Source organism: Fonticula alba (genome assembly GCF_000388065.1).
Source record: "Fonticula alba strain ATCC 38817 unplaced genomic scaffold supercont2.1, whole genome shotgun sequence".
Classification (NCBI taxonomy): domain Eukaryota; order Rotosphaerida; family Fonticulaceae; genus Fonticula; species Fonticula alba.
In genome coordinates, this window is record NW_009242971.1 from 4,709,773 (window position 1) to 4,720,813 (window position 11,041).

General features: G+C 66.8%; 3 protein-coding genes across 3 annotated transcripts in view; 1 reads left to right on the plus strand and 2 right to left on the minus strand.

Annotated features, from left to right (window-relative positions):
• Positions 1-2,238: 2,238 nt before the first annotated feature.
• On the plus strand, positions 2,239-5,154 carry H696_01010 (hypothetical protein). Its single transcript, XM_009494897.1, has 7 exons — positions 2,239-2,507; positions 2,605-2,718; positions 2,793-3,033; positions 3,173-3,304; positions 3,432-4,309; positions 4,528-4,651; positions 4,815-5,154. Exons 1-7 carry the CDS (start codon positions 2,421-2,423, stop codon positions 5,072-5,074), a joined length of 1,836 nt encoding a protein of 611 aa, XP_009493172.1. The 5' UTR covers positions 2,239-2,420; the 3' UTR covers positions 5,075-5,154.
• A 2,586-nt stretch (positions 5,155-7,740) lies between these two features.
• On the minus strand, positions 7,741-9,048 carry H696_01011 (hypothetical protein; the record flags this gene model as incomplete). Its single annotated transcript, XM_009494898.1, has 2 exons — positions 7,741-8,015; positions 8,214-9,048. 2 exons carry the CDS (start codon positions 9,046-9,048, stop codon positions 7,741-7,743), a joined length of 1,110 nt encoding a protein of 369 aa, XP_009493173.1.
• Positions 9,049-10,702: 1,654 nt separating this feature from the next.
• The window catches only part of H696_01012 (hypothetical protein), a gene marked incomplete at both ends in the record, with an annotated part of 1,408 nt that continues 1,069 nt past the window's right edge, over positions 10,703-11,041 (minus strand). Inside the window, one exon of the mRNA XM_009494899.1 lies at positions 10,703-10,875. Coding sequence (XP_009493174.1) covers positions 10,703-10,875 — 173 coding nt within the window. The remainder of the gene's footprint in view (positions 10,876-11,041) is intronic.

Here is an 11,041-nt window from a genome sequence, read left to right on the forward strand (position 1 = left end):
TGTATGTGTTGCTGTATGTGTGGCTGTATGTGTGGCTGTATGTTTGGCTGCATAGCCGCCTGTAAGCCCGCTTGTATGCCCGCTTGTATGCGTGCTCGCGTGTGTGGGTGTGTGGGTGTGTGTGTGCGCGCAGGTCCTCGCATCCAGGCACACACGCGACCGTATAAAAGGATCCGAAGCTGTCTCCTCTACAGCAACTTTCTACCCTCTCAAGCCCCTCTCTCTCTTTCTCTCCTGACTCTCGTCCCTCTGGCCCTCGTCGCGCCAGCTCTCTGGCTCCTCTTTCAGCACTGAAAAATGCCCCCCAAGTCGTCTTTCTGCCCCCCCTGCATCCGCTGCGGCGGTAACTGCCCTCTCTGCACCAGCGGCCGGTGCACTCTCCGCAAGATCCCCGCTGCCGGCTACGGCATTGATTGCTGCAGCACCCCCGGCGTGGTCACCCACGCCCCCCTCCCCCGTGCTCGGAACCCCAACGCCAAGTGAGTCCAGCACCGGCTCGGCTTGAAGCGCAAGCCCCAATGCTGCTGGGCGCGGCTTCTGTCGGATCCAAGACATCCCCCAATATACTCCCCCTCTCAGCCAAGACCGAGGGTGCCTTTTCGAATGTCTATTCCTTTTCTCCTCCCTGGGCGTTGGTGTGTGTGTCTGTGGGTGTGCGGCAAATGGGCTTTTGTGCGGTGATTGGGTGGCCTGGTGCAGCTGGGGAAACTGGCCGGCGAGTATCGGCCATTCGATGGACCAGGCTGCCTCGGAGACGAAAGGCTAGGCGGATGCCCACCGGCGCAAGCCCTAGCCGCAGACATCCACCTAGGGGCGGACCCTCATCGATGATGAGAGGGACCGTAGCACGGCTGTTTGGGCCCTCCGCCGGGGGGAAATTCGCCAATGAGGCAGATGTAAGCGGACGGGAGGGGAAAGCATGGGCTCACCCCGGAGCTTGGGACTCCGCCGCGAGGCCCAAGGCCAGTGAGTAGGCGGGCAAAGCCATGCCGGGCCTCGGATAGGCCCAGTCCAAGGCGGGCCGAACAGAGGCCCCTCTCACGGGGACCCATCCCACCCGGGGGATTCCGGCGAGTGGGGCCGCAGGCACCGAATCGCTTGGACGACGTCCGGAAGAGCAGCCCAGAACCTGGTCATCATTCAGAATGGTCGCATTGGTGCAGTGCCCCAAGGCACTTGGGGTGCAAATGGCGCCTCCTGGCCGGGGAGACGTGTGCTCTTCCGATCTGGGATTCCGGCGAGTGGGGCCGCAGGCACCGAATCGCTTGGACGACGTCCGGAAGAGCAGCCCAGAACCTGGTCATCATTCAGAATGGTCGCATTGGTGCAGTGCCCCAAGGCACTTGGGGTGCAAATGGCGCCTCCTGGCCGGGGAGCTTGCGGGCCTACCTCCCACTCCCGCCAGCCGGATATCAGACGCTCGGGAGGCTGCCCCTCCCCCCCTTCCCGGGAGGACCTTGTACCAAGAACCGCTGGCAGGCCCCGGAGAAATTGGTGCTCGCCCCCGGCACATTATGTGGTGGCCTGGTGGGATGGAGCTGTCCTGCGGCTGCTCGGGACCCCTGGATTGTGGGCGCATTGTCTGTCGGGTGGACGGGCCCGAGGCACAGGATGCATGGGCTTCGGTGGGGACGACCAGCTGTCCTGGTCATACAGGGAGGTGGGCTGCTGGCCGGTGTCCCGCTCCTCCGCCACCCCTTCGGGCAGCACCGCCCAGGCCGGGATACCGCTTGCCTGTTGGGGGCGGGGGGCCAGGCCCCGGCATTGTGTGGGCAGGGCTTTTCCCCTGGAACCTGGGGGGGGACCGTTTAATTGCACACTCACGCGCGCGCGCGTGTGCGCTTCTTGATGGACGCGTCATTTTCCCCCGAGGCTTGCCTCGGTCGCTGGCCGTGACCGTAGCTGTGATCGTCCCCCGAGCCGGGGCCCCAGGGGAACGGCGAACGAAGGGCACGCTGGAGGCGGGGCTGCCGGTCCCCGGCCCGAAGGCCTTGGCTTAATGTGTCTGGCTATGGCTGCCCTCGGGGCTGGCCCGTCGGCCGTTGGACGCTGGCCCGCCGGCACGGCGGCACCCGGCCACCCGGCCACCCGAGTGCGGGCCCGGACCCACAGAGCGGGTCGGGGCGTCGACGCCCAACCAGAGCCGCACGGACCAGGGCCATGGGCGTAGCACCGGGCATTTATGAAGCCCAACGCAGCAGGCGCTGCCCCGCCGGCTGTGCTATCATCGCCCGTCCCCTGCCAAGCAGCTCCTCCTCCTTCCTCGGTCTCGCTCGTTGGAACCCGACGTTCATCTTGTGCCGTGCCAGCCACCCGCACCGGCCTCTGCCTTTGGTCACTGTGTACTCCAAGTGCCCACACTCCCACCAACTCCTCCGATACCCCCGTGCCCTTCGCGCCTGCAGCCCCGCCACCCAGCCATGGAACACGCCAACACGACTCCCGAATGGCTGATCGACATCCTGATGCCAGCATGCAACGCCCTCGCCCGGGGCTGCACCTTCCAAGTACGCACACTCGCCTGCATGCCGCAGCCCGTGGCCTCCAGGCCGGGCCCACCCGCCGCACCCCGCCACTCACATGCCCCCGGTTGGCCATCGGCAGCAACTGCTCGAAGGCGTGTGGAATAGCCTGCTCGACTCGCTGAAGCACGGCAAAAATGCCCTTGCCGCGCGCGAGGCCATCGTCTCGCGCATGCAGCTGCTCGGAATCCCGCAGGTACGCGCAAGTGCATCTCCACGCGGCGAAACGGGCCCAGAGTCCGAGAGCTGACAGCTTGCGCATCCCCCCAGGCCCGCGCGGAGGAGCTGGCCAAGGATGTTGTTGCCCGTCCGTTTGGCATTGTGTCGCTCCGGCCGCTGAACGCCAAGTTCCAGACCCTGCGTTTGGCAAACATCCCGGAGCGCTCGACCCCGGAGCCGGCCCAGGACGCCCCGCGCAAGTCGGCCCAACGCTCCGGCAACACGCTGTTTATCATCCCGGAGGCGCCGCCCCGGCCGCCAGTGTCCACCTGGCACCAGGCCAAGGCGGGCAGTACGTGCTCCTGGGCTGGAAATCGTGCCACCTCGCGCACACGCGCCCCGGCCGTGCCCGTCCCCGCTGACACCGACACACGCACCCACGCACACACTCACTGACACGCAAACACACACGTGCTTACACGCGGCCGAAGAGCCCTGCAACGCATACCTCATGGCGGGATCGTGCGAGTACATGGACACCTGCCCATTCGACCACAGTATCAGGCTGGACCCTGAGGTGCCGGGCGTGCCTGGGAGCACCTCCCTGACGAATGTTTCGCCCGGTGCGTCGGTGCATTTGTCTACCTGGGGGTGGCATGCTTGCAATACGCCCGCTCAAGCGTGTAGGCAGGCACGCACAGGCATATTCAAGCGCAGATACAGCCACTGACCCGACCCGGGGGGACACAGACCCCTGTCATACCTACCTGGTCGAGGGATGGTGCCGCTTTGGGGACGGCTGCATGTATACACACTATAAGACGCTGCCAGCGGTGGCGGGTGAGCCGAATGCGAAGACCCCGCCGGCGGTGCCCCGGGCGACTGTGCCGGCAGCCGCGGTCGTCCCGCCGGGGTGTGCGACGCCGACGCCGCCGGCCGAGCCGGCACCCCCGAACATCTCGGCGCCTGGGGTGGTGTTGAAGGCGGCGGCGCCGGGCAACCCCAGCCCGCCGCCGGCCCCCCGGACCGCCCGGCGGCAAAAGTTCGTTCCGATCTCGGTCGTGCTGGCGCAGTCGCCGTGGGGTGCTCGCCCGGTGGCGCGGCCGTCGGAGGAGCAGACACCCCAGCCGGCCCAGGCGCCGGTCCCGCCCTCCGACCAGCCCCACTACAGCACGGAGCCCGAGGCCGGTGACGGACAGGAAGGCCTCCAGGGGGAGGCCGTGGCGCCGGAGGCCCTGTCGCCGCTGGTTTCGGACTCGTCCGAGCAGGAGGCCGCCTCGCCGGGGCCCGGCCAGGAGGCCAGTCCCCCGCCGGCACCCGTCGACTTGGGGCCCTCCTTCACGCAGTTCATCCTGACGGCGCACCGTCGCGACAGCCCGGGGCAGTACCTGTGCGACACTTCGAGCCACATCGAGTACATCCTGGGCATCATGGAGGAGCGTCGCTTTGAGGGGCTCATCCCCCCGCTGTCGGAGCAGGAGTTCGACTGGCGGTTCTCGCCGTCGACGGTGCAGGTGCTGTATACGAAGTGGCGAACCCCGGTGGACCTCATGCAGCAGAGCTACAACGATCTCTGCAACCAGGAACCCCTGGACGTGGAGGCCATGGATCGTGCCCGTCTGGAGTTGGTGCGTGCGCGCTGCGGCGTGTGTAGTTCCTCGGCCCCCCGCCTCTCCCACCCATCTCCCCTGGGGCGGGAGGGAGGGCGGGAGGGAAGCCAGCGAACCCTTCCTCTTCCGCCCCGCTTCACGTGCGAAGCTGTCCCGTTTGCGGGAGCCTGACCATGCCTTCTCCTCGACCACTGGGGCGGTCCGGCTGGCATCGTGTCCATGTGCCGGCCGTGCAGCGGCTCGCCCGGTGGCAGTCAGCCGAGCAGATCTTCAGGCATCGCAACAAGAAGCAGGGCCTCGAGTTGATCCTGGACAAGACTCCCCGGGTGGCGGACTTCCAGGGGCTCCACTTGACGGAGGGTGCGCACTATGGCCAACGGGCATGGGCAGAGGCAGGCCCGGGGGGTCCTTTGCCATGTGCTTCCGCTGGTTGTCTGACAAGCGTTCGACATGGGTCCCGGGGGTCGGGGCGACCGGCATGCGGGACTGGGTCCGCCGGCCGGGTTTACCGCTGGCCCTACAGCCTTGGCTTACTTGGCCTTTGCCATCCAGCGACTGCAGCGGGTGGCCAACCATGCCGGGCGCTTCCAGCTCATGAACATCATCACCGGCTCGGCTCCGCTGTCGAAGTACAGCAAGGCTATCAAGCACGTCAATCGCATCCACATTGCCCTGGCCACGGATCTGCTGGCTCGCGACATTTACTTCCGGGAGGACCATAACCTGTCCTTCCTCTATCTCAGCTTCCGCGTGGAGCCACGCGAAGTGGCTGACGATGTCTAGGCCGCTGGAGGGGGGGGGGGCGGGCGCCGGGGGGGGCGCACCCATGTAAGCTCCATGCGAATACACTACCTGCACGAGGATGGCGCTGGGCTTTTTACCTCGGGCGGGCTTGGTGGGGGGAGCCTTGGGCCGGGGATGATGGGCCCCGGAGCGGTCCCTGGCTGCCAAAGGGCGTGGTATGGGGAGGCACCATGGGTGCTGGACCGGCGGGAGGGCTGCACCACCACCACCAGGGGCTGTGGCAGATAAACGGCGAGGCCGATTCCGCGCAAGGCGTCCGGTGGGTTACCATGGCTGTAGCTTTCGGCCTGGCCGCGTAGGGTGTTGTGCCAGGTGGGCGCCGGGAGACGAGGGGGCGCCCAGAGCACGAGGGACCGCGGCCATGGCCGACACCCGAGGGAGGGAGGCGTTCCCAGGTGGCGCTCGACGCCGGGAGCATGGGAGGGGGCGGGCAAAGGCCTTCCCGTGCATTGGCTTCGGAGCATGGCGGCGGCCGAGCCCGGCGACCATGGCCCAGGCCGTGAGACCATGAGTCCGAGCCACGGGGCCACTATCGATTGCGCGCCCGCGCGCAGGCCTGCTCGCTGTGCAGCTGGCTGTCTGCCTGCCCGGGAGCCCGGGGGTGGGCGCAGCCTGTGCCAGGGGAGAGGTGTCTCAAGTCGCTGGGGCAGTACATGGTGAGCCAGGATCGGGGCGCTAAGGGCGTATTTCGATTCGTGTTGTGGTTATGGTGCGCATTGGCTGACTATGGGCCAGGCATTGGTTTCCTTGCCATCGAGGGAGAAACAGAGAAAGGGTCAGAGAGCAAGAGAGAGGAAGAGCGGAAGACAGAGCGGGGGAGGGAACGGGAGAGGATGTGACAAAAGTGAGATGAAAGAACAATATTCGGAAGATCTCACAAAACATATTGTAAATATATATTGGGGAATTTTTGGATTTTGTGGTAAGTTTGAAATGAACGGCGCGACCATGTCACTTGTTCTGAAGATCGAGATTGTCCCTTTGCATTCTGGCCCCGATCCGACACGGAGCCAGACGGGCAGGGCCCTTGTGAGGGCGCAGGGATCGGGATGGTGCGGGGGCGGTGGGCCTGCCTCCTCCTCCTCCTCGCCGGGATGTCCGCCCAGTATGGGCGAAGAGCGGATCGCCGCTTGGGGTTGGGCTGCACCGCTCGCGCGACTCGCGCCAGCCAGCGTGTCTTCCCGTGAGAGGTCCTCAGCCCGTCTCGCCGAGGCAAGGACACACCTATGATTGTGGGTGAGTTTGAGTGTGAATATCGATGCGTGTGCATGCTGCCATTGGTCAGAGTGTCGCTTGGCTGCTTCGGCGCATCCTCCTGGGGATGAGTGCGGCGGCGCGGGGCGGGACCCGTAGCAAGGGGGCCGGGGAGAAAGGGGGCCCTGCATGGCGTCGGCCGACCTCGTGCAGGTGTTTCCTCGGCGGTGTGCGTCCCGGCTGGGAGCGACCGCGAGCGGTCCTCGAGCGGGCGTGTCCCCAAGACCACAGACGTCACCTCGAGGCGTCATGAGGGGCAAGGCGGGTAGTGGAAGACCTGCTGGGAGCCTCCCTGCGCGCGATCTGCGTGGGCGCCGAGGTTGCGCGACCGGCGCTGCTGGCCGGCCAGATCGCCGGTGGCCAGCCAGCCCCTGGCAGCGCCTTGCCTGGCAAGCATGGCTACGTGGTCTCGGCTGCTCTTCGGTGGGGGGGGGAGCCGGGCCTGGTCCGGCGGATCGGCGTGGCCTCCGGCGGCCGGAGCTCCTGGTCTGCCCCAGCCAGCGCGGGAGCGCAATGCTCCCTCCGGCACCCGTCACACGCACGCGGTGCTTCGGGGCTCGAGGTGGCGTTGTGCTGCATCCCGGGGGGATCCGAAGACTTGGGGCCTTGTCGCTCTCTCGTGCGGGCTCTGTCTCGCTGCAGCCCCACACCCTCGGGGACCGATGGGCACAGTGCATGGCTGCCCCGTAGAGCACCCCCGAGCGGATTGCCACTTTCCGTCGTCCCTCCTGCGGGCTCGGGGGATTCCCAAAGGCCCTTAGGGCCTGATGAGCCGGCCGAAGGTGCAGCCCGTGCGACACCGAGCGGGGAATGCATCTGAAAGGGGGTGTCCCCGAAGCGCGGGGCATGGTGCCCTCCCCTGCGCACCTGACAGCCGGGCCATCGGCTGTCCGGTGGCGAGTAGCGGGCCGCGTGTGGATGCCCGGGCTGCACGGCCGGAACATGTGGAGGTCAGGGGCTGAAACGAACATGAGAAACATCTGGGACGGGGTGTATATTCCATGGGATTGTGCGGGCGTCAAGGCCCGAAGGGTAAGTCGTGCATGTGATGGCATCATTCTCGGACGGGGGATTCGGTGCCCGACGCCTGCTTGAGGCACATGGTTCGGGATGCTGTCCGACCCCCCCCCCCCCCCCCGGCCGGGGCAGCTTGTTGGTTGTGCCCGGGTTCGTGTGGCGGTGGTGGGCAGGATGCGGTCCGGCGAGTGGGAGGGATCCTGCTTGCCTCGCCATTTGGCAGCCTATCCTCGAGCCGTGCTCAGGCGGCCGGGGCCCGCCCCTTGGGAGACGAAGCCTCGCAGCAGGGTGGCCACACCGGTCGAGCGAGCTGCCGGCGGGCCCCCGGGGCCCCTCGAGCCGCGACAGATGGGCGGCCTTGTCGCCGGGGCGGGCTAGATGTACAGTTGCTCATGCTCGGACAGCAGGGACGAGGAGGAAATTTGGTTGCTCGAGGAGGACCCTCGCCGGCTGCTGGGCAGGGACTTCAAGGGGCTGGTGGTGGAGGAGGAGAAGGAATATTCCGAGAGCACTTGACGAAGGGAGAAGTGCGGCTTCCGGCCGCGAGCAATGACCATCGACGTGAGGGCCGACCCGAGCAAGGCCACGATGCCCAGCCCGACACTCAGGCCGATGACAAGCCCCCATTTGGGCTTTTCCTTGGGGCTGCCTGCTCTCGGGCGCGTGGGCCGGGGGATCGGGCGGGAAATCAAGGACCAGCCGTGGATGGCGACGTGGGGACGAGGGGTGTTAGTGGGCGTGTGCTCGTTTTCCATGTGCGGCATCTGGGGGCACCGCCGGGGCGTCGAGCGTTGGGGAAATTGGAAATGGGCCATGGTTCTGATATGCGGGGGGGGGGGGAGCGCACTTTCGGGGCTTTTCCGCGGGGGGATGCACTCATCGGCACTCGGGCCAGTGCAAGTTTCACAAGCCGCATGGCAGGGGGCGCAAATGGAGCCGGTGTCGGTGTGATCGGGGAAGAAGCCTTCCGGGCACTTTTCAACACACTCGGCCCCATGGAGCAGGAAGTAGCCTCTCATGCACCTGTCGCAGTGGTCGACCGCGCTCGAGGTCAAGGCGATGCTGTCGAGAGACTGGTCGGCAGGGCCGGCCACTGGGGCGTCACACACCTCGCATTTGTCCGGGCAGGACCGACACCGAGTGCCCTCCTGCCGGGAGAAGGGCGGGCAGACACTGACGCAAGCATAGGCATCCACATGAAGGAGCCCGGTGCTGCATGAAAGGCATGCATCCATGGACTTGCTGCAGGTGACGCAGGGGGCTTGGCAGGGGCTGCACATGCGGGCGCTTGCATTTTCGTAGTAGCCCTGGGGGCAATATCTGATGCATTCACTGTTGTGGAGGAAGTAGCCGGAATTGCAGGAGTGACAGCTCATCTGGCAGATGTTCGATGTGAACTGGCAGGAGGCGCACTCGGGTCCACAGTAGTCACATCGGTTGGAGCAGGCGGAGTAGCTCCACATTGGCGGGCATGCGGCGCTGGTGGCGTCGGATGCATGCTTGGCCGTCTCCAGCCGTGCGATGGAAGCCGGAGGGGTCCCATCGCCCGAGGAGTCCGTGCTCGGGACAGGGGCTTGGCAAGTCGTGGCGAGCGTGGGGCCGAGGCATGCGGCGAGCAAGACCGCCCCGAGTGCTAGGCCGAAGGCCATGGCACTGGCGATCGAGCGACGGCGGGGCTCCATGGCTGGGGATGGGCGTGCCGGGCGGCGGCGGCGGCGAGGTGCGGGGAGTCGAGGCGACGGGTGAGGGTTCGAGCGCTCGGGGGCCAACTGCGGGGAGTGGCCATCTGGCGGTTGGGGCGGCGAGGCATGGGGCGAGCGTTAGCGGGGAGGGAGGCCGAGGGCAGGCCCATCTGGCGGTCAGGAACAAGATAAGCCAAGGGGTGCTTGTCCCGGCGGGGGGATGCCGGAATGGAGGACCTTCGAGGGCCGGTCAGCGGGCGGCATGCTCCGAGACCGGGGAGGCATTTCCGGCCAGCGGGGGGGGGGGGGGGGAGGATGGTTCGTGGGCCCTTGCAACATGAGTGCCGAAGAGCAGCCGGATGCGCCGAGGGAACCGGCGGCTGGGCCCCGCGTCCGGCCGAAGGCCACTGGCCCCCGGGCCTTGGGCCGGGCCTTGTCTGGAAAGAGGGCGTGCACCGGGCCCGATGGTGCTTGGAGCTCGGGAGCAACCCCACCTGAAGGGAGGCCGCGCGGAGGTGATGTGCTTTGGCAGCGGGCATCCCCCCCCCTGTGGTCTGACACGACGCTCTTCCGATCTCCGATGGTGCTTGGAGCTCGGGAGCAACCCCACCTGAAGGGAGGCCGCGCGGAGGTGATGTGCTTTGGCAGCGGGCATCCCCCCCCCTGTGGTCTGGAGCTGTGAGTGGGTCATTTGGTGGTCTGGCTCGGAAATTGTGCCCGGCACCGAAACGACGACGCCCGAGGGCGAACATGACCCCAGGCCTGCCCGAACGCATGCCAAAGGGGGGCGGGATTGCTTGGGTGCCCCATAGAGTGCCGGGTCTTTGTGTATTGCCGGAGCTAGATCGGAAGAGCACACGTTGCCCGGCACCGAAACGACGACGCCCGAGGGCGAACATGACCCCAGGCCTGCCCGAACGCATGCCAAAGGGGGGCGGGATTGCTTGGGTGCCCCATAGAGTGCCGGGTCTTTGTGTATTGCCGGAGCTGCTTGAAAAGGGGTGCACTGGGGCTGGCGCCGGGGGACATCCCTGGACACATGGCCTGCACACGACCGGCGGGTGCCGAGAGGCTGGGGAAGCCCCGAAACCTTGACCCCCCGTGTCCATCGAGAATAGCTGCTTGGAATGCCCGCTGGACGGGGGGGGGGTCTATTTTTCGGGCGAGCCCACCCTGATGATGATTTCCCCAGCCCCGCGCCTGGGTATGCGCTGTTACGGTGGAGGTGGCATGGGTGTGTCGGTCAAAGCACCGGATACTCCCTTTGCCTGGGGAAAGAACCCTGGGCATGCGAAGGGGCAAGGAGTGTGTCTGCGTGTATATTCATGAGGGGATGATCATTCGGTGCTGTGGTATCGGGCATTGTGCAGGCGCCGCCGAGAGCCGCGGCCAAAGGCCCTTCGAGCAGGGGAGCATGGTCGGCTGTCTGGGAAGATGGCCGTCGGATGCTTTGCCAAGCTACCACCAAATGACTGTCCAAGGGTCCCGGAGGGCGGGGAATGGTGGCCTGGATGTCCGGCCGGCAATGGCCGGTGTGATGCGTCGGGGTCGGCATCCGGCGAGTCGGCGAGGCGATGGGCGCGGGCCGAGGCCAGGGCCTGAGCAGGCTCTCGCCGGGCCGGAGGGCGCTGGCGGGGCTTTTGGCGTCTCCGGCTCAGGCGGGCACCGGGTCGGAGGGTGTGGGCATCTTGACGAGGGATCGCCAGTCTGGCAGGACTTCCGCCTTGTGGAGGATGAACACCGACACGGCGGCCGAGAGGCCCAGGAACACCAAGCCGATGGTCAAGCCGACGCCAAGAGCCACTTTCGGGTCGAAAGGGGTGGTTTCTAGGCCGGGGGAAAGGGCACGGTGGCCGAAGGGCGAGGCAAGAAGGCGACAAGCCGGCAGGTCAGTCCCAGTGCGGGGTATGTGAAGAGCAGCCGGTCGCGGGAGGCAGCAAGCGTGGCCATGGTGGCACTGAGGGGCGGATGGAGGGGTGGCTGGCCGGGGGGG